This window comes from Phyllostomus hastatus, unplaced genomic scaffold (assembly GCF_019186645.2).
Source record: "Phyllostomus hastatus isolate PE091 unplaced genomic scaffold, TTU_PhHast_1.1 phas_contig_495, whole genome shotgun sequence".
Taxonomy (NCBI): Eukaryota; Metazoa; Chordata; class Mammalia; order Chiroptera; family Phyllostomidae; genus Phyllostomus; species Phyllostomus hastatus.
In genome coordinates, this window is record NW_025333895.1 from 1,062,241 (window position 1) to 1,086,099 (window position 23,859).

The 23,859-nt window shown below is 42.3% G+C and overlaps 1 protein-coding gene across 4 annotated transcripts in view; it reads right to left on the minus strand.

The window, feature by feature from the left end:
• Positions 1-23,859, minus strand: part of DENND1A (DENN domain containing 1A) — a 486,624-nt gene that overhangs the window by 241,609 nt on the left and 221,156 nt on the right. For all 4 annotated transcript variants that reach the window (XM_045846504.1, XM_045846502.1, XM_045846503.1 and 1 more), the window contains exons 6-8: positions 14,853-14,922; positions 9,948-10,028; positions 5,946-5,999 (exon numbers count right to left, since the gene is read on the minus strand). In XM_045846504.1, the coding sequence (XP_045702460.1) occupies positions 5,946-5,999; positions 9,948-10,028; positions 14,853-14,922 (205 nt within the window). The remainder of the gene's footprint in view (positions 1-5,945; positions 6,000-9,947; positions 10,029-14,852; positions 14,923-23,859) is intronic.

A 23,859-nucleotide genomic window follows, 5' to 3' on the forward strand; every position in this document is an offset into this window, starting at 1 on the left:
GTCTCTGGTTAATAGGGACACAGCAGCCTGGAAGGTGAGTTTCAGAAGAGGTATGTGCAGCACAAGCTCCTTAGGTTCTCCCAGCTTTTGTTTCTCATCTCTACAAAGAAACAGTGGTGAAGGTCCCTTCTCTCTCTAACCCTCTGTGTCTCTAAATGCAGACAAAGAGGGAGGGAAGGCACCTGACAATACCCCATTTCCCCCAGGAGAAGCCCCATTATGACTGCTTGCTTCTAGCTGCCCCTGCTGGCTTCTGTGCCAACCCAGGTGGCTGGGGACTCCAGGCTCACTGTGATCCACACCCGGGGTTAGGAAGCAGGTGGGGTGGGTGTGGTGATGGGGAGGTGGAATGGGCCGATACTGTGGGGCTTAGAGAAAAAGCATCTTAGGTTCAATACCTTTGGGAAATGAGATAATCCCCAAACCAAAGAACCGACTCTAAGCTGGGTACTCCTTGGAGCCTTCAGAACAGATGCTAGTCCGCCCCACGGTCTGTCATTTTATTCGTCTTTGTGACTTCCAGCTTCATACACAGTACAGATGATAAAGACTTACTATACTGTGTCTGGAAGAGTTTCTAAGGCAAGAGGCTTGGTTTTGACAATGGGCCTTATTTCCTGAAATAACTCCTGCTCAGATTATTTTACCATAATGTAAACCTTTAGAATCCTCAACTGACTTTTTTAAAAGAATTTAGGCTCCCTTAGTGGTGTGGGATTCTTAAGAGGGAATTATAAATTTGGATTCTAAAATAATCTGTCTGAGAAAGAAGCCCGCAAACTCACATAAGCAATCAAATCAGAAAAGTATATTATAGGAAAGAAAGCAGAGTTTACCCCAAGGTCAACTTTTATCCCTTGGAGTGAATGGAAAAACCATTAGAATAAACAATTACCTGATAACTCTGAAGAGCAACAATGGAATTCTCTATAATCTCGGTACTTAATAATAGGCCTTCTAATACCACTAAACTTTATTTTTGAAAGTCACAACGAGTTCATAAATCTTTTCTATATCATGGTGCATCTTCTGACAAAGTGGAGTCTGGGCAATGTTATACATAACTATCCATTCTAAATGCTTTCCTTGCATCATTAACCACTTGGTATGACACTGGCCAGATAATTAAGACAGGTTTGTTTAATATTCCAAATGAAGGTCTATATGCTTACCCATTAATCAAAAGTACACTTCAAAACCTGACCGCTAAAAAAATTCCTTCTATAGCCAGTTTACAATTTAATTATTACTACATATCTGTTCATGATCTGTGACTTTTTTTAATGAAGGTCAACTGTTTAAAATTTATAAAGATTTATGCTCATTTAATTACAGCCTGTATAAAATTCACTCCTACAAACTGTTATCTTGATAGATAGAGAAAACCCTGATGAGCAATTACATTGTGATAGTTTTTCAGCAAAAAAAGAAAATATTTTTAAAAAGAAATTGAAGAAATAATGAGAATTAACTTCAATAGGCATCTGAAAGTGGAAAAAATTAATTTTCTACATTTACTTTTTATTAATGTCTTGCGGGAAAAATAACCCAAAAACCAAGTGAAAGAAACTATTATTTTTCCTTCTCCTGAGGGTGGCTGCCTTGCTCATTCAGTTATTCCATACACACACACACACACACACACAAACACACACATTGAGCATCAACTATGTTCTAGGTACAGTGCTAATTACACAGATGCAGTGATTTAAAAAATTCTGGTCCCTGTCCTCAGAAAGGAGAAATGATATTGCACAAATATTCATATAATTAAGTACACTTATGATGAGTGAAGTCTTTGAAGGGTATAGGGAGCCACGGAGCCAGAGGCCCAGGACCCAGCGGCATTTCAGTGCTGGGATCAGATCGACCCAAGTGTGAGTCCAGGTTTGAGCATTTACTGGCTGGGAGACTAGAGGCAACTTACTTCATGTCTCTGGGCTTCACGTCCCTGTCAAAGCTCTTCAGGGATAACAACCACACCATAAGGCTGCTGTGAAGACTTCATGACACAACAAACAGTGCCTAATCTGATCCACAGTGGGCATTAGCTCCTTTTTCTTTCTTACATTAACCTTTCTCTGGAGCTCTTCACAAGAATATGATTATCTAAAGACAGAATCAGGTTCCATATCCCAAAGTCCTTTTACCTTTTTCTTTGCTTATTCACTAAAGTTCATTAAGTCCTTTAGAGGAAATAATCAATTAATGGTTACAGACCCCTCCCATATTACAGGTGCTAGAGTCCTAGACTCCATTCCCTACAGCATTTCCAAGCTTCAGAATTCTGGTGGCAATAGTGCCTCCTGAGAGACTTTTGTGGGCAAATATACACTCCACAACAGAAAAGCAATGGTCTTCACAACCAAGAATATCAGCAAAAACTTAGAAAACACAAGCTATAAGAAGTGATGCCCCCTAGCTCTCAGCCACAACTCGGATCTCAGGCATTGTAGGAAAGCTGAGGAAAGAAGGGAAAGAAAGGAACCCCTAAAAGCAGCATCCCTATTGCATGAGGCATTGAACTTGGAACTTCACATTTAATACTGCATTTGTTCCTCCCATTTTTATTTATTAGTTAAGAATTCCAATGCTCAGAGAATAGAAGTAAGTAGCCCAAGGTCCCAGAGTGGTGGAGCCCAGTGTCTGGCTGTCTCCAAAACTCATGTTCTTTCCACTACGGCATAGTATACCATATTAATAACCCCACGGTTATTGCTTGTTTCAATTTGCAATGCAGCAATTTAGCCATTTTAAATTAATCCTTGAAAAATCACCAAGAGATTAAAATGCAAATTTCAACATGGCTAGAGCTCAACAGTGACTCCATGTCAAAAATCATATAAATTGGTCCTATAAAAGTTCAGATTTTCCTTAGAGAAAAAGCTTGCCTGTTTCATTTCAGATTTGAGCTATGAAAAATTATCTCTTTTCCTTTTTCCTCATGAATATCAAAAGTCAACTGTAGGGAGACAGGATGGGTGGGCATAATGAAAACAAAATGCTTTAGTTCCTTATAAACCTAGGGACTGTATCTCACTTAGGAGCAGGCCTTGGGCAAGTAACCTCAGGTCTGTGAGCCTGGGTCCCTACGTGTACCACGGGGCTCACCTCTACTGTCACGGAGAAGCTGGGAAGATTTAAATGGAGCCATGTACATTAGAAGCCTGGAAGATTGTTTTATCATTCCTGCTTAGAAACAAATAAGGCCAGCCTTTTACCAGTTAGCCAAGGAGGACTTAGTGGGCAATGGGTCATACACAGGGAAATGGTACATCAGTGTCAAAATCAGCTGAGAGGATGCAAACTTTTTATATGGTGGAGGCAGAGGAGGTAGCATACAGTACAGACAGGAATTAGAGGTTGGGCTATGAAAAAAGTCAGTTTTATTTTTCTCTAGGCTATTTCTAATCTCAGTAATTGTGGTTTTGAAAATTAACAAGTTATCAAAATGTTTTTGGCCCTTAAAATTAAAAAAAAAAACAAAAAACTAAGCTAGGCAGTAATGTTTACTATAACATTATTTACAACAACAAAACATTAGAAACAATCTAAATGTCTACCAGTAGCGGAAGCACAGCTAACACACTGTGGGCATTTTTGTTAAATTATGGTAGATATTTGTCTTTTCTCTCTCCTGATACCATGTGCCCCCTGCCCAATGGAAAGTCATAGTAAAAGACTTTTAAAAGACATAAACTCCCCCCAAACTGCAGAAAGGACAGTAAAGGAAGAAAGATATCAAGTTTTTGGAAGCCAGAAAGCAGATGTTACTAAAGAAATGGTTCTCAACTTGGGTCATTTGCCACCAGGGGACATTTGGCAATGTAGGGAGACATTTTGGTTGTCACAGCTGGGGGTGGGGGCTGCGCTCTCATCACACAGTGGGTAAAGTCCAGAGATACTGCTAAACACCCCACAATGTACAAGGAGAGTCCCACACTACAAAAAGTTATCTGGCCCAAGATACTAAGAGTGCCAACTAGGTTGAAAAATTAAAGGAGACTGACTTAGTGGCTCAGAAAAGGCTGAACACGAAGACTGGGGCCAGGTAACAGGGCAGCAAGCATCAAGGCCAGCCTACACCAAGGAATTCCAAAAAGGTCCAGAACCTCTGAAGCCTACGGGAAGGGTGCCAAAAAATATAAGAGCAATTTCATGCCAGCATTCTCCTTTCCTGGCTCACTCAGCTAGTCCACTAACTGGCCTTCCAGCACCCCTCTGAAAGAATAAATATTTACGTTCTTTGGGAATTAAACCAGAAAGGCTTGGGGGACACCAGGTATAGCTGAAAACAGGGCATTAAAGCATTAAAGAAAAAATGCGGGAGGTGCTAAATAAAATTATACATGCTAAATGTTGATTTACCATGACCCACTGCCCGCCACCAGACTCCAGAGCACTGGTAACTAAGTGTACACTCCCCAGCAAGAGAAAACTGACTAGATTCTCCACCAGAAAGATCCTTATGTTGATATTTAAGAACCTCCAGCCCCAAGAACCCCAAGTAGCCAGGTCTCTGATCCATTATCTACAATAACAGAACTTCATTAACTTGATTACTTGACATTTATAATTTGTCTGCTCCATAAACAAAAGACTTTCCTGTCTATGACTCTATAGTACAATAGTTATGGAGAAATATACCACTTATTCCAGTATTTTAAAAAAGTATCAAGTACATACCCCAAAGAATTGAAAGCGAGGACTAAAACAGATGTGTGTACACCAACATTCAGAGTGGCATTATCCACAATAGACAGAAGGTAGAAACAACCCAAGTGTCCGTTGATGGATAAGTAAAATATAGTAATGTTATATACATACAATGGAATATTATTAAACCTTATAAAAGAAGGAAATGCTCACTCATGCTACCACATGGACAAACCACAAAGGCGCTATACAAGGTAAAATAACCAGACACAAAAGGACAAATATTGCATGATTCTACTTAGATAAGGTGTCTAGAGTAGTCAAATTCATAGAGACAGAAAAAAATAGTAGTTGCCAGGGCTGGGAATGAGGCAGAGAGTGTAGAGTTGCTGTTTAAAGGGCTGTTTAAATAATGTGTACAGAGTTTCGGCAGGGAAAAGGAAAAGGTGCGGGAGATGGACACTGGCAATGGTTGCACGGCCATGTGAATGTGCTTACGCCAGTGAAATATATACACTTAAGGATGGATAAAATGGTAAATTTTATGTTATGTACATTTTGCCACAATTAAAAAAAGGAATCAACTTCCTAAGTGGTGGTGATTCCATATTTAATTCTACAGAGTACTATTTATAATCTGAGTAAAACATTTTGAAAACATGCCCAAAGGCTAGGCTTGATATGTCATCCAACTTGTCAGAGTTGGGACATTAACCTCTGCCCCATTAGACTCTAGTTCACAGCCCCTGTCTTTAAGAAGTGGGAGTGGGGATCTTCACCTTATACCCACAAATACTTTATTTTTTTCTCTTATAAATGTAGTAGAAATATAATTCTACTTGAGTAAACCTACCCTAATAAAGAAATCTGTATATGAAAACATTTTATTTACAACAGCAAAAGCTAAAAGTCATTTAAATGCACAATAGTGAGGAAACAGCAAAAACTACACAGCAAATGGAATATTATGCAGCCAACAAAAATAATTCTTATGCACAGAATGAAAAATGCTTATTAGTAGGTGATTTTAAGTATGTAAAAAAATACATTCTAAAAAGACTAGAATGAGACATCAACATGTTATTAGATGACTGCCTTTGAGAAATATGAATATTCATCCCTCCTTGTCTTTAGAGTTTCAATAATTTTCAAATATTCTCTACTTATTTTTGCCTTTATAATGTGTTATTTTATAATGGAGAAAAATATATCCCTTTATTTCCTTTTAAAAATAAGTTAAAAAACCGAATGAGAATACAAATTTAAATTTTTTTCTCCCAAGTACTCACATTCTCAGGTATGCTGGGAAGTTCTCTGGTATCAGGCACGGTAAAGTAAGAATGCTAGAAAAGAAAAGCAAAAGCTACTTATTTTTGCAGAAATATGCAATAAACACATTATTCAAAAATCAGGGAAATGATCTGAAGATAATTCCTTACTCAGATGAAAGAAGAGAGTTCCATTCACTGGAAATATCTATGGAATATTTTCTTTGGTTAATGTTGGACGAAAGCCAGATACATTAAATTACCAACATGGGAGGAAGAGTTCTTTTCTGAGAGATGAACTACTTTGGGAGATACAAGTGAACAGTTCAAAGAAGTTAAAGGTTAAATTCCCATACGATGTTTGTAGATTTGTGAACACGTGAAAGCTTCAGGCTTCATAATTTATTGTTCAATGAGGCAAATGGACTCTCGGGACCAAATATCACTAGCTTCACTCAGCAGTGGTCTTTACCGACCAAACCATTTCACTTTAGCATCTGAGATTACACCCCTCTCTGGGCTGCAGGCAAAATCTGCCGCGAAGGCCCAAGTGATGTTAAGGACAGCGCCAGCTGAAGGACAGCTGCACTGAGACCATTACAGGTGGTTAACAGTGGAGAGTTTCTCTCCATTGTGCATGCTTTGCAAATCAGCCTCCTGACTTCTAGTGCAATCTCCAGCTCAGTGGAGTTGAAAATCTGACCTGTTCAAAGAACTTTCAAGGAGGCACTGCCATGTACGTGCCCCTGAGTTAAATGACAGCAGGCTGAACTGGTGATACCTCCTCTGTGCTACTAAAGAAAGACTCAGAAGACAATGGCAAGCAGGAATGGAAAGAGCCTGGTGCTGGTCAATTAAAGATGGGATTGTGCAAAGGCCAGGAGAGGTCACGTGCAGAGAAGGTCGGCTTAGCCATGGCCTGAGTTCAAACCTGAACCCCCCAAGTGACATTTCAGGAATCCCCCCGCGCCTCACCATTCTTGGATAATTGCAAAATAGTTGGTCTCTAGAAAAACAAGTTGTACAGCCTTCCTGAAAGGCACAGGGAACAACTGCAATAATGACAATGACAATAACAACACTAAGAGCTGTTTTTAAAGATCTGTAATATTCAACAGATCTCTAATACCTGTTACACTGAAAGATTTATGCCAAGTACTTTATAAATATCATCTCTAATTTCCATAACAAATTCTAAGGTAGACATTATCTTCACATTACAAATGGTAATTAAGGCTTAGAAAAGTGAAGTAACTTGTTAGGGTCACACAGCTTGTAGTTGACAGAACCAGTATTGAAACCAGGCCTGGATAATTAGAGCTATGCTCTTTCCCCTAAAACAGGCTGTTTTACCTGTGCTTTTGATGTGCAAATTATAGCCAAAGCCACTTGAATTAAGATAATAAAATAAAAAATTTTTAAAAGTTATAAAAGGATAACTTTTAAAAACCCTCTGCAATGCAGTATTCCAAAATTTCTGTGCCTTTGCAAAATATTACCCATGAAACATTACAATTGAGATTATGTAGCATGAAAACTAGTCAAGAATTCAATTTAACAGTACGAATTAAAATAGTAAAATACAATTTAACCTTGTATTTTACTTAAAACAGTAAAATACAATTTAACCTTGTATTTTACCTAAAACAGTAAAATACAATTTAACTTTGTATTTTACTATTTTAATTCATACTGTTAAATTGAGTGCACCAATGTCTATTCCAAATGGCTAGAAGGGAGTCCCAGGAAATGTTCAGTAATGGATGTCCACACAGGATGGAGTCCACAAACTAATCATTGGCACAGTGAAGGGAAAGAACAGGGACCACAGAGCTAGCCACTTAAGAGCTATGTGATTTTAAGCAACTTCAATTAATAGCTCAGAATCTCAGTTTTTGAATCATAATATCTACTTCAGAACTGTTGTGAAGAATAAATGTTAATATGTGAGTGCCTAGCATGCCATACATGGTACTTTAATAGAAAATCATTATTGCTCTCAACCGCTAGTTTATATTTTATATTTTTCTCAGTCACCTGTACTATACATACAGAAATAGTCTCTGTGACTCAAGCCAAAAAAAGTCCAGGATTGCCATTTTATCATTTCAGGCTGTCCAAGCTAGACGAGATTAGTGCTTCAAAATCAGAAATGCCACATGGAGAACGGAATTCCTTGTGAACAGGAAAGAAAAAAAAAATCTGCCTTTACAGATGTAATGGATTGTAACTAGTGAGCCACTGCAATTCCAGACCCAAGTAGTCACCAAGCTGTCCTTTGAGATTCTGTCTTGCTCCATCGCCCATGAAATGCTGGGACCAGAGGAGGTCAGAAACATTCACAGAAACCACTGGCATGAAACAGCTGCGCCCTCCCAACAGTTTCTCCTGCCCCTGCAATGGTTTGTCCTTGAGGCCTGGCAGCCACTCAGGGGAAGGAGTGGCCCTTCCTCCCCAGCAGCTGGTGACCCAGCCAGGCTACTCCACAGCTAGCTGTCGGATGTCATTACAGACTGAAGTGGTGAGATCAAGCTGCTTAGGAAAAGGAACAGAGGCAAAGGCAAGGTTGCTTAGCTAGACGGTGATGACTGTGGCAGGCTTAAAGCTCATTTCTTCATCTTCCGGACAGTCTTCCTTATGTGAATTTCTGTAACCAGGTTCCTTTCCTTCCCACGTTCTATTAAAATGAGCAAAAACCTCTACAAATTCCTTTTCTCCTTCCTGCTATCCTCCATTTCTTTCAACACTTACTGCCCAGTGGAAAGAACATAAGCTTGGAATTTAGCCCTGGTATTAAACCCCAACCTTCTCACAGTTAACTACATAACTTAGATGGACAAGTACAATGCCTGTTCCTCTCTAAGCCTCATCTATGAAATGAAAATGCTAACATCTATTTGTAGTTGTTTCAAACATTAAAGAGGCATACTTGGCATAAGTTAGGAACTTAGTAAATAGTAGATCTATTATTAGTTATTGCTAGTTAATAATGCTTTCAATTTGGTCATCACAGAAAAAAGCCCTATAAGATATGTTCATTTTCTTTAAGAGGGAAAAGTATCAAGATAGTAACCAGTGAATACCGCGTGTGGTTCTAATGAAGCTGAAAGGCACAACTTTTTAAACGTTCAGACCCACAACATAGGGAACATGGCCCCTGTATAATCAACAGCCGGCCAAAGGATGTCCCTTTGAGAGTACTGATGAAGGTGGTGACAAGGTTTGACCCAGGGAATTAGAGGATTCCAGTAACTGAAATGTGGAAGCACATGTATCGCTCAGACTATGGGTAAAACTACAACTAGGCCTGAAATCTGTTTGTAGTTCAGAGGATTTTCCACCCTAGCACATTACAGAAGGTGTAACAAGTATATAAAAGAGTTCAAAGGAAGTTGCTACTGTAGGCTGGCCAGGAACTATGCTAGGCACTCTCCATCCCTGTCCTCGAGGGGCCTACAGTCCAGTGGGGGAAGACAGGAAAACAGATCGTTCCAACGTAATGTGACTAAGTACTGCTAAGTGTACAAGATGCCTGCGACAAAGAAGAAAACTTTAGCTAGCCTTGGAGAGTGTCAGGGGAGGATTTCATAGAATTAAATCTGACTGGAGTTCCGAAAGATGAGCATGGAGTACCCTGATAAATGGGGGAGAGGTGCTGTTGAGGTCTCAGGGGGCAGCAAGACGGGCTTCAGCAAATGGGCATGCACAGGAATGTGGGGGGGGCAGGGGCAAGATATGAGGCAGAGAGCCCAGGGCAGGGGTGGGGGGTGGCAGTAGTGATGGGATGACAGCTAGGAAGAGAGGAGCCTGGGGACATTTGAGACCCATTGCGTGTGGAATCCCAGAGAAGGGAAGAAATACAACTGCTTGGTACTGCTTGAGCAGCCTAGAGGTCTCAAGAGTACTCGGGGGTAGGGGTGGGAAGGTGCAGACGACAAAAAACAATCCTGTTCCTCTAGCTCCTTCTTACTGTTAACAGTGAAGTTGTTTTCCAGTGATCGCTAATATTCTGCCCCCACTTACCACGCTGAGATGAACAGACACTCCTGGGTCAGGGATGGGAAGTCTGTGCAGAGTTTCGAGAAGCTCATTCCACTGACTCTCCTGAAAGAAATAAAAGGCCTCAGTAACAAAACCAAGGCTGAGCTCTTAGTCAGAGACCTGCAGGGAGATTTGGGCACACAGTAAGCTGGGGGCCCTCACACGGCTGAGGGGCTGGGAGGTGCTGGCCCCAGAACAGAAACAGGTTGACATTTAAGTAGGGTTGGACAAAAGACACTCCTTAGGGCTCAATATAAGAGCCAAACAGATCTTCCCACACCAAGTATGACATTTTCTACTCAGTGAGACACCTACCATGACCACCTTTTATGGATCATATACCATAAGCTCTGAGCAAATCTATCCTCTTAACTCCATAGCAACAACTTTTAAATGCAAACAATCCTAGCCTAAAGGGCGGGGGTGGTGGGGAGAAATAACAATGACACTATAGATCTTGTCTTCATCACCACTGCCCTCAATTAATTTTATTGAGCGCTCACTGGATACACATGGCGGCCTCCAATTATGGACGGTTAAAAATGGATAACGTACAACAACATGCAATACAGGACGGTGGCTGTACGTTTTAATTAGTGAAATGAATTACAGAGCAGAACAAATCATTCGACTGAAAACAGATTCACCTTTAAAATGCTAAAAAGAACACTGCCTACAGAATTATCCAAAAGCCAGTTCTTCCATCATGTGGAATTGTCTCTGTTACTATAATAGCAATAAACTCACATTTGTATCCTTTTTAAAAAATGTCTATATAATCCTCACAACTAACCCACTTTATGGACAGAAAACTGAGGCTCTGAAGGGTGAAAGCAACTTGGCTCAAATCAGCCAGTAAGTTACTCAGCCAAGAGCAGAACCCTCTCCACTGCTCGGCAGCTGCTTTTGTAGTGAATTTAAAGGAAAGGAAAAGAGAGGATGAGCTCAGATTAAAAGCCTGTTTCAATCTGAACTGATAAAATGCTCAAGTTTCTCACAGAGGACAGAAATTTATATGTGCATGTACCAACATGTTTAATTTTGCCCTGAAACAATTTCAAATTTAAACAATAATTGTAGGACAGCACAAATATCTTTAAAATTTTCTGAACTATTGAGAGTGAGTAGCTAACATTCTGCACCATCATCCGGAAATACAAAGGACATTCCCCTACATAACAGTAACTAATCATCAAAATCAGGAAATTAACACTGACACGACATTACCACCTAATCCTCAGAGCCCACCAAGTTCTGTCAGCTGGGCCAATCATAGCAAAATAACCCAGTTCAGAGTCACAAACTGACTGTAGTTATGACTCTCTAGTTAAAGACTAGATAAAGTCAGCCCAGATCAGTTCCTATTTTTCCTAGATTTGTATGAACTTGACAATGAGACCAATCATTTCAGAAAATAACCCTCAACTGTTTGCTTTCTATTGATTCAGATTTCAATTCACCCAATTACTGATGATGTTCACTTTGATCATTTCATTAATTTACCTGATGTCTCTCCTGTAAGGTTTTCAGTTTCCTTTTGTGTTTAAGCATTTTGTCTAGCAATACTGTATATAAATATCCCATGCCTCATACAACCTGTCATTTATCTGTTTACTTATTTATATTGGTATAGACACATGGTTTCCCATTTTCTGCAATGGGTTGTAACCTTTGCTGTCTTACTTGTTTGGATGCTCCCATTTTCCCAGACGTGAGCAGTGGGAATCCCTTGCCCCGAGCTCACCATGTCTGGGTCTTTCTGACGTGTCCCTGTCATGTTTCGAGCACTTCCTTGCTTTTGGCACTAACAGATATTCCAGGCTCACCTTACACTTTCCCCGCCCCACCCCTGGAATTAGACATTTCTTCAGGGAGTCCTGACTTCTTTTGGTGGAAAATGTTCCGTAGAAACCAAGATACCTACGGGTGTTCCTTGCTACTTGGGTATTGCTGACTGCGGACCCTTTCAGTGGACAGAGCCAGGGAATATCTTATGCAGCAAGCACGACCCACAATACACACATCTCCATTTATCTCCACATCTGTCTTGTATATTGAAAGCCATGGATTCATACCAATGGCTCTAATTCCGATTCACCATAGGAATCATTCTAGTTTCCTTCCTGTACATACTTGTAACTATACAAAAGTGAAAAAAATCTTCCGCATATTTTTCCTAATATACTCACTTATTTGTATGGAACCAATCTTTTTCAATGCCCTTACCTCCCTACCCACCGCGATGCTCTCCTTGCCCTGTCTAAAAACTGACATCCAGTGCTAGGCCACCACTGTCCACCTACCTCCAAAACACACGCGATATCCATCCCAGGCTCCAACAGCCCAGTGCCGAGCCACGGCTGCTGCCCCTTCCCCGTGTGGATCCCTCTAGATCTCACTGAGCTCCAGCATCCAGCGCCAGCCACTGTCCCACATAAGCACCACTCGCCCCTCAGGCTCCAGCACACTCTGCCAGGCTGCTCTCTGGCTCCGATGTCCTCCTCGCCCCGCCGTCCCTTCCAAGGGGACGTGCTTGTTGCCGCACTCAGGGTCTGATAACCACGCTGGGTCAATGACCTAGACAGACGCCCTCATCACATAGCTTAGGCTCTGACATTCCATGCGAGCTGTCACGGTCACACACACATACACCCACCCATCTGAAGCCCACCATTCCCAATCTTTTGCAAAGACTTTTGGATTTGGGGAGAAGATTCTGTGTTTTCAATAAAAGCTCTTTCATCCTGTTTGAATATGATGACCCATACCTTGCAAACAATTTAGCTAGTTGTACGTAGATTCCCTATCATCTATATCATAATTCCTTTAACCAGAAGAAATTTAATAAAAATAGTGCTGGGTACAGGAGAAACAGACTCCACTAAAACGCGACACCGACCTCAGGCCGGGTCCGCACTGGGGCTATGCCCAGAAGACTGGTGTACCGGCTTCTCTGGGTACCAATCCTATCCCCCCTGTGCACAGGTTGTGCCTACCCAACCGTTCCTGTATTGCAAGACCTGGTTGTTAATGCCCGCTGAGTTTTTTTGCTTGTTTTTGACTGACTTGAGCATCAACATGGAAGGAAAAATGTGAGTCAATCTCCAATTCTAAGACTGTTAAGAGCCTACATGTCATAGAACTCTATTTACTAAAGACATCTTTCAAAGTTGAATGAGAACCTGAAAGTCTGACCAAAGTGAACTGTGAATCAGAAATCCAGGAACAGGCCCAAGGTGGCCTTCTGCCTCACTCATCAAAGAGTAAACCACTTCTTTGAAGACAGAACTCCTGGTACCTAAGCGTCCTGTCTGAGTGCACACAGTGAGCCGTTTCTATCACTCAGCCCTTCTCTTACTGTGGCCTTTGCTGGTGACTAAACCCAACTTGAAGGAAGGATTTAACCATTCTATACACAATTTTCACCTCTTCTCCCAAGCAGCAATTACCAAAGTGCGTTCAGGAAACACTGGTATCCCAAAATGTTAGTATCTCCCGTGGCATAAAAAGGGCTTGGGGCAAAATGAGCGGGGAAGCCCCGAGGAACCAGGCTCTGCTCTGCAGGACTCCTCGGGGCCCCCAGCACGTGAATCTTAAAGGAGACAAAAAAGAACCACAGCCGCCCCTCTCCCGGACCTCACTATACTGAACTGTGGGACATTTTTTATGGGACGTTTCTCAGAACTAATGTTCTATTGAAAATATGAGAAAAATTTCTCTAACATTTAATAATAATGTATCGCTTTAATTAAAAAACTTAGGGCATTTACAAAATGGAAAATATAAGTCATAAGACATACAGAAAAATATTCAATTCACTAAAAAAATCAAAGAAATACAAGTAAAACAATAAGACTCGGTCATGTGTCAGATAAACAATGGATTCAACAAACAACACTGGCAAGAGTCCGGTGACCCAGTCACTCTTGTACATGGCTAGTAAAGGTTGTCTTTTAAGAAAACAGCACGATTTTTTCACAAAGCAGTTAAACAAACATTCTAAAAATGATTATGCCCACTGACCTCATAAAGGCCCATCTGAGATTCTAGTCTTAAGGAAACAATCCAAAATGAAGAAAATGCTTTATGCCCCAAAATACTAATGGCTGTACTTAGAAGAAGGGAAAAAAAATCCCAAATAATAGAAACTCCCAACAACAGGGAAATGTTTCAGTAAATTGAGGTTCTGAAAAATGTTCACAACAGTTTTCCCAGCACGGGGAGATACTTCGGCATTATGGTGCTTGGTAAAAACGTGGGCTACGAAAGTCCAGATATAGCTCCGGCTGATCCTTGACATCCACGGCAGCTACTGCAGCACACTATTTCTTCCAAAGCACAGTGAGGTATAGCTGAGCTTTTTAACTAATTTTCAGACCCTTAAAAAAATACTGTAAAAGCACAACGAAGACTTGTTGCAATGGGAACTCAGGACAGCTGGCTAGGTCACTTGCAAGTTAAATGTTCCACTCACAAATCCCAGCTTTGCAGCATGACATGAACAATTCAGGTTTGTGCCTCAACAAAATCACAATTTAATACACATTGTGAACTTTCAGGGTTGCTTGGGACTGTTAGATATTACCACTATTAACTGTGTGAATGCTAAGGATCTGTTTATTATATATTTAATTGAAAAACTAAAGAAAGAAAAAAATCCCAGGATGCTAGCAACGCTTACAGGGTTCGGGGGGGGGGGGGGGCAGAGAACACGTAGGAGTGATTTTCTCTTCTTTCCTACTATTTTCTGAATTTCTAAAACTTTCTATAATGAGCATGCATTACACTTTTGGTAAACATTTTGGTGAAATATAGGGCACATATTACTTTTATAATCATAAAAGGTAAATTAAAGTTTACTCGTTAAAAAGAATAGAAGATGAATACCTGTCCTTTTGTCGTGTAATCTGCCAAGATGTTTAGTAGTTTATAAAATACTTCGAACCACGGGAGATAGCTGGGGAAGAGAAACACACAAAATATTAGTATGCAGGTCAAAAACTTTAACCAGAAGCGAATTCAAGACTGGTACGTTTCAGTTTTTCTCTACATCCTACAGAGTCTTCCTGTCATAGTCTGTGCTGGAAACACAGACTGGTGAAATGCTAATTATTTCTGGGATTTTTAAAAAATTGCCTGTAAAAGACAGAGCACTGAATGTTCATTATAAATTATTCCCATGCCTCAGAGCTAGACCAGGTTCATAGAGAAGACATTCAAAGCAGACTCTGCAATCAGGAACTATCTCTGAGTAGCCCCCAGGCCTCTCCTACCACATCCACTCTTTCCAGGAAGCTTCTATTCAAGTTTCTCATGATTAGACACACACAGTCACACACACAGCCACACACGGCACTTGCACGGCTGGCAGCTGCAAGGTGTCCCAAAGGCCCCATTCATACTGTTACATCAAACATTCCACCCATAACACACCCCTCCGTATTCATCGTGGGGCAAGCACTAACTCTCCATCCCCACTGCCCTCCACTGGGGCCAGACTATCACGCCCTGTAACTCTGCCAACAGCATGGACCTCACTCTATAGTCCATCCTCTGTGTTGCTCTTAGAATGGTCTTTCTAAAATGCAAATCTAAGTGGCACACTGGATTAAATTCCTGTAATGTGTCCCATTGCTGCAAGAAGCGCATCGCGGGACTGCTTAGGATGGTGTTTGAGGCTCTCCACTGTCAGGCCCTTGATGGCCTCTCTGACTCACTTCCCTCTTCTTCCCCACAGACGGCCTCCTCTCATTGCAGCCTCACTCTGAGCATATGCAGGCAGAGTCAAGCCTGCCTGAGCTTGTCTACACTTGGCCCTATCCTCCCTCTGAACTTCATGGTCTGGTCTAGCTGATTTCTACTCATCCTCCAAATAGTACCCAAGCCCCTCCCTGCCTCTCATGCCCTGATTCCCTCTGTTCCATATGGCCCTGGGCATGTGCATGCTCTTGTTATAACATTCAACACACCATGTGGCACTCAGTGGTGTGTCTCTCTTCCCAACAGACTGTGCAAACAGAGAGGAAGGATCACATCTTTCTTCACCTTGTCTTCCCAAGGCCAAGCATGAAGCCCGGCACAGCATCAGCGCTCCGTGTGGACTCAACAAACAAAACTAAACAAAGACTAACAGCAAAGGCACAGTAGCGTTACAAAATTGTTGCTGAAATATATCCCCACTCCCAAAAAGTTTTGTCACTTAATTTAAATGGCTTTATTTTCCATAAGAAACATTCCAAAGTGACATCCAATAGTCATGTGAGAAGTGCTGTACCAAGCGCTGGCTGTCCTGCTCACATCCACCCTGCTGAGCTGACAGTGTCATTGCTGATAGAGCTGGTCTCGGAGGGAGCACCATCGCCCGAGACTCCGTCCTGCCAGGCGGAGGGAAATCAGCGCCCTGCACAGATTACCAGCTGTATCGCCGAGGGTAACAGATGAAGTGAGAGGCAATAGAGAGGACAGATAAAGTGCACAGTTCTCTCTCACTAATGTCTGTCTGAAGCCAGCACATGCTACTGTAAAATTTAAGTAGCTTATCAGAATATACTGATAAGCAACTTAACTTTTCACTTCTATGACAGTATTATCACTTATGTTAATATGTTTCAATCAGCTCTGGCAGCTGCATATTGACTATTACAGAACAAATGATTGCTGCTACTTTACACAGCATTCACTTTGGCAGAGCAATGGAAACATTCAAGAGGGATTAGGGAGGAGATAAATTTCTCCCTTCCGATTCTGTTAAATAAACCTCAGCTGAGTTAAAAGCCATTCTAGTAGGAACAATAAATCCCCTTGGAAGAAAACTCTTGCCCAGATTAGAGGACTCTTAGTAAACAAATTCAACCGAGTGTTACAAATATTTTTTTTCCTGAAAGAAAAAAAAATACCACTAGTTAAATCTAGGAACTGAAAATCAGGAGTGGGGAGGTAGATAATAAAAAGCAAGAAGAGAAAGTATTTCCTTGCGAAGAAAACTGTGGTCTCAAGTAAGTAAGAGAAAAGCTGAGCTCCTTTTAGGAATATACGACGAAGTGACTTGGGACAGGCTGCATGCTCTGATCATTTAGGACTCGGTATGTACGGAAGCACTTTTGTCCGCTGGGTTCAACTGACCAACACAAGTAGGGCTGGGCCTCAAGCTCCCTGCCCGCCCCACAACGAGGACGACAGAGACGTGGTGAAGCCGCCCAGCCCACAGCAGACAGTGCTCAGGTTCTCACACTCAGCCTCAGCCTCACCAAATCGATTCTTTTTGGCTACGCTGAAGCAGAGCCCTCAGCCACGGGAGGTTTCGCAGTTACCCTGGAAATCAGCCATTTCTTTCTCCCTTTGGCCTGACCGGACACAACTGTTCTCCACATGTTGTCCCCTGTGCACTGACAGATGAATATCTAGTGATGGCAGTGTTAAGGTCTTGAAACCAAAACCCAGCTGTCTTCTTCTTCAAAGGATCCCTCTTTTCCCCTGTTGGGAGGCCAGGGTTCACAGCTGAACTTTATCCAGCGCCGTTTCCTGTACCGCTTCATTAGCGCTGGCACAACAGCTCCGCGCTGCCTGCGAGCTTGCAGGTGAGGACGTGGAGACCCTCCACTCCATCTTGTGCCTGTCTGTCATCGTGGAGTAAACACGACTTCTCAATCCCAAGACAGGAAACAAACACTCCATCATGCTGGTCCTCCCTGGACATCTACAGGAGCTCTGAACATCCCCGGGCCTGCTCCACTTGCTACCTCGAAGCAACTGCTCGAGTCCTCACCACAGGGCACCCCTGTGTGGTGGGCTCAGACCAAGGCTGGGGCCTGAAAGACGAGTACAAAGGGTCCCTGTACTCAAGTAGGCCATGGGTCTTGGGGGAAAAAGAGGCACATATACAATAAAGTGCAATCGTTTGGGTCCAGAGGAGGAGCTGGGGCTCTTTCTCAACTATTTTATTTAGTTTGGGCTTTTGATCAATTATAAAATTATAATGGAACATTATCACGACCCAACCAGCAGAGCCTTGATGGAGAAAAGCCTGTTTCCTAGGCACTGGCCTGGATCCAAGCTTCTCTCACCCAACTACGTCCCAGGTAACTTGCTCCCCACTTGCAGGCCTGACAGTCAAACGCAGAGGATTTTGTCTGTGTGAGGAAATAAAAAGTCTTAAACCTGAGAAGAGCTTGGGCAGCACCTGCAGTATTTCTACGCACACAGCCACGCTGAAACGGCCACCACAGGCCCTTCCTTATAAGATGTGCAGGAGCATATTCCAGGGATAGTGCGTGTCGTTGAGTGGTCTGCAGTCAAAACCATCTGTAAGAAGCACTTAAATTGCCTCCAACACACAGCAGAAATGGTTTGTGTAGACACAAAGTAGTTGGCCTGAGTATACTCAAATATGTCAGCATGGTGAGCTGCTTACTCTTGAGCTGACTCAAGAACTGAGTCCAACTGAGGACAGACAGGTCACTTTCCTAATCTTCCTCCACTGAATGGATTGTCAAGGTAATCGGCCCACTGTCGTGCGTACACAGACATATGACTGACTTTGTGTGATGGCACTCCACGCCAGTGTTGTCAGCATTAAAACAGGAAACCATTGTAAATTGTAAAAAGCTCTTCCACTTCTCTTTGCTAATATTTCAGTTCAGAGCAAAGCAAGTGTGTGTGTGTGTGTGTGTGAGAGAGAGAGAGAGAGAGAGAGAGAGAGAGAGAGAGAGAGAGAGAGAGATGAGGGGCCATGGTGGTAGAGATGGGTGGCAGGGGCTAATCAAGTTGAGGGAGGTGGCCACCGGGGAGAACCAGTCACTGGGAGCAGGGCGCTAAAGCTCGGGCATATGGAGAGGACATCCTCTTGGAGGGGCAGTCTGGCACAGGGTGCTGGAGCCCAAGTGGGGTGAGGAGGGGTCCCCGGCAAGAGAAAGTTTGCCACACTAAAACTACACACTAAAATTTGAGGGTTACTGAATATTATTTTGACAACACCTTCCAAATGGGACATTTATATTGTGGACTTGCAACTTTTGGGGAAGTTTCTGTTACTGTTTCAAAATTAAAATAAGATGGGGATTGTAAAGAGTCCCTTCTTCCATAATACCATAAAAGAGACCAACAAGCATATACAGAATGACATGAGTTGGAAAAATAAAAATTTTGAAATCGTCACTGTTGGGAGGGCCATGCGATGGAGAGGACAGTCAGTGGCAATTGTGGGAGTCAGTTCTCATTCCCACAGAGAAGACCGCGTTCAAAGAGAGTGTTCTCCGTATGGGAGAAAGACTGGAAGGGTGGAGATGAAGAGCATTTAGAGGCAGAAAAAACTCTTGAGCAATGGCTTGTAGGCGTGAGCCTCCCTGCCTGCTACTGGAACAGCCAGAGAGCAGGGTGTGCAGGCAGTAGGGCAGGCGGTGGGGGCTGTGGAGGAGGGTGAGGGGGCAGAAGGACCAGACTCTGGAGGGCCGCTCATAGGTCAAACAGGTGGGCCTCCCCTTTATTCTGTAATCACTGGGGAACTGAAGGGACAGTTAAAAAGGAGTAACATTCTAAGCATGAGACTTAGAACCAGGTAGAAAGTGACTATCTCCCCCTCATCTAAAACCTCAGCATTGCCCATTGGAACAGGGCCTTTCATTCTTCCTGGTGACTTTCCGCTGTCTGAGATCTTTTCTCAAACTCCACTTGGGTACTCAAGGGGGGTACCCCTTCTTTTCAGACTTTCTGTCAGCAGATTTTGACAAGATTCACTGGATGGCAAAGCATCCCTTGGTAAAGGCTATTTCACATTGAGTTTTTAAGGTTTCATATTAAAAACTCAAAACTTCCTAAACTGAGAACAGCAGAGCAGCATGGCACATGCTGGGGAGAACACCGACTTGAGTCAAAAAACCCTGGATGAGTCTCGGTTCTGATACCGACTATCTGTGACACCCTGGGAAAGCAATCTCTCCAAGACTCAGTTTCCTCTTCTATGAAAAGATGTACACCCCCTGACTAATATAACTGATGCACATACACACTCGATGTGGCACCTGCTATACTCTTCTGCCCCTCTCTGCCTACTGACCCTCTTGCCAACCTCAGCGTTGGGAAGCTCTCTTTGATTCCTGGTGCCTGGGTCAGAGGCTCCTCCAGCACTCTACAGGGACTCCTCATGCCCTGCAGTCATCAGAGCAGATGGGAAAGCACAAGCTGTTATAAGAAGAAAATACTCACCAATGATGTGGCTGCTTAAACCAGCGATTTTCAACCGGTGTGCAGGAAGAATTGTTAAAACATGCAAAACCTAACTATTTAGTCGGGGGCACTGAACTCTTTTCCCTTAGATGTCAAGTTAAAAAATTACAACAGCCAACATAACAGCCATCCAGTGTGAATGAATTAAAATGATACTTTTTTGATCAGATCAGCGAAAAATATATTTTTTGGCATGCTGCAGAACTTAGTGATCAGTTTATATGTGCCACGGGATAAAAAGGGTTGAAAATCACTGGCTTAAACCAGTAAGCCTTCACTCAAACCCTCTGGTTTGACCTAGCATCAACCCCTGCTCCTCTGTTAGTATCTCAGTTGGCCAAACATCTATGATAAAATGTAAATTGACCACAAAGTGAAACTATGAACCCTCACAAAGAATGCAGGATTTCATGAAGCCCTTGTTAAGAGATGTTGGACACCTACTCAGAGTTGAGGCAAACGAACCAACAAATAAAGAACTAGTAGCAGCAGACCAGGTAATGAGGGACAAAGAGAAAAATGAAGAAAAACAAGGATGGTGACACAATAGTCACATCAAAAAAAAATGAATTCAGTAATAAAATATTAAAAGAGGACTTGGGTAAATCCTCAAATACTTTTGAAAAATGACTCATTTTATGATTATGCCGTGAAAGTCAAACATGAAGTATTATGATGTCAGAAAAATTATACCCCCCCAAAAAAATACTGGATTCATTATTTATTCTGAGAATAATGCATAGTTGGAATAAAATTTATTTTCAAAATTTAGTTTCACTTTTTTTTCTAAGATAAAACCCTAAATAAATAAACTCCCCTCCCGTATTTTTACTATAAAATTGTGGTCTCCACTTAAACAGAGGCATTTAATCCCAGAACAGGGGGTCATCCTGGGCTTCCTCGGCATTAAGACTCACCAGAGTTTATAATATGTGAGTTTATATGACAATTATAATATATTATATTATAATATAATATAATATATAATTATGACAGAGTTTATAATATATGATACTTCTCCGTTAGTGTCACCTCCCTGCGAGCAAGGATCATGGCTGTGCATTGACTGTTTGGTCTCAAATGTGTGCCTGGCACGTGTCAGACATTCAGAAAATCAGAACTTCCCCTGACAGATGTAAGTCATCTCCAGGGTTTCTGCTGAGGCCGTTCCCATCAGAGCTATAGAATTAATAGTCAGACCAACTCTTGTTGGGAGGCAGGGCTCCAAATTTTAGGAGGCAGCACTTTGGTTAAGAAAATAATGCATAACTGAAAAGGATCTCTGCCAATGGATTGCTGGAGTCTGTGACAAATAATTAGACTAGAATGAGAAAATATTCAAAGCAGGTTAAGACGGACCCACAAACGGAAGATCTCTTGCCACGTGCCCACCCCTCTAAAACGAGTAAACCCCACTATCTGCTTTTTTTGTTCCTGCTGTACGTGCTGTGGGAATATCACAAAACCAGGCACATCATTTTTGTTTGGCGCCCAATTTTTTAAGCGCAGGTAAGTCTTTCGAATTGCTAAGAACCCTCGAATCTGTCAGTGCTTCAGGCCGCATGTTCCCCACAGGGTGGGCTTCAAACTGTTCCTCCTCCTCCCATCTCAAACCCATTCCTTCTGCCCTCCAGAAGACACTCTTCTCTCAAAACTTACTGACGAGAAAGGCAATACCATGAGCTCTCCTCTCTTCTACCCCTCCACTTCTCATGTCCTTTCGTGGCAAATAGGAAAAACCCTAGATCCCAACACACTGCCTTCCACAAGACGTATCTTCTTCCCCATTACACTCAGCAACAAGCATTCCCACTTTTAAGCATTACAAACCAATCAGTGTGTGTGTGTGTGTGAGTCTATGGTTCTCAAACTACAGTCTTATAGTGTACCCAGGTGTACACATTTCTCCCTGTGCGAAAAGCACACCACACCTTCCTGAGCTAACCGCATTAAGCATCAATGAACATTTCTATGGAATTAAATATTGAGGTGGTGTCTGCAGTCCAAATACCACGCATTTCCAGACCATTCGTTTTTCAAATGTCACAATCATCTAACTGCAAGTCCCCGCATTAAGACCCATCAAAAATATGCCTGGCACTCTGCAAGGTGCATGGATCCAGCATTTGGGGAGCTTGGTTTACTGAGAAAAGCAGACACACTGGCTGATAATGTTAGCAGCACTGGGTCAGTGCTATAATAGAGGCTCATAAAGAGAACAGAGGAGAGGTTCTGGAAAGTTTTCTCACAGGAAGTGACACTTTGCTGATAAATTCTACAGAGACTGCAAAGGCAGGAGACTCACCTGGGTTTGAGTATCAGCTCTGTCACTTACTAGCTGTGGCCCAAGTCATGCTTCTCCTCCCGATGTGTGAAATGGGAACAGTGTCTACCCTCACATGGCTGTTACGAGAGTGAAACATGTGCATGTACCTGCCGCTGTGTGTGGAGCAGAGTAAGTGCTGTTTTTCCCTGATAAAACTGTACTCTTATTGCTAATAAGATCAGAAGTCAGAGGAGCCTAAATAAGGGGAAAAAACAACAGTCTTTGGGAAGCGAGAGCCAGTCTCATGCGATCTGAGCATTCTGCTTTGCTCACAGCTGCTTAGCTCAAAGTGTAAATTTATTATGGTATCCAGTTAGGTTCAAGAATCTCTGATTTACGTCCATAATTAACATCCCATTGTGATAACTACTATATCTATGAAGGAAAATATATTGTATGTACCGAATGAGTAGAAATATTAATTTGCACTAGGAAAAACCACAAAAAGCTCCCATAAAACATCTGTGCTTATATAAATCTACCCAAACATACAGTTGGATTTGATTTGGAAACAAGGCTCTCTCCCCTCTTGCTGTGTATTCAGTAAGAGAGTGGATTTGTCGTCGTCTTTTCCGTGGCTGCACTGCCGTGACTGGGGGAGACTGCTCAGGAGGAAGGCGCAGAGGCACTTTCTGTTATCCCTGGTGAAGTGCTGCAACAGGAGTCTTTGGAGTAATGACACCTGAGCTGACAGTTCAGTGTAATTCTCAGATACCTTCCCCTGCGCCCAGAGAGGGCGGCACGCAGGCCTTTCACCCTTTTCCTGGAGAGGTCGTGAGGCTGCCCGCTCCTGTACTCACACGCCCGCAAGCGTTTTGTTTTTTGGTTTGGTTTGGGTTGGGGTTTTTTTGTTTTTGTTTTTGTTTTTTTTTGCCAGAGCATCTTATTTTATGATTTAAATTACTACTCTAATATAATGTAATGGATTAGTGAGGTTCTAACCAAGGCCCACCTTATGGAAGCTCTTATAGACTAAAAGAGAAATACATTGTCGCTAAGGAAAAAAACCACAACCAAGGGAAGAAATGGCTACACAAGAAGCCTTGCCCTGCTTTCAGTAGCAAACAACCAAATTAATTATCCCACTGAGACGCCATTTGATATTATTCTCATTTTAGAGCGAGGCGGTGGAAGGTGAGCGGGGGTAAGGGGAAAACATTTATCAAGTGTTAGGTGCTTTGTGGTGAGGCGCAAGTCAAGAAAGGAGGGAGAGACAAGCACACAGAGATAAAGTGTCTGGTTAAATAAAAGTCATGCTTCAGAAGGCAAAGAGTCTGGGGCCAAAAGGAAACTGATCTAGCACCCACCCTAGAGTTGTCTTGCCCTGAGACGAATTATCACCCCATT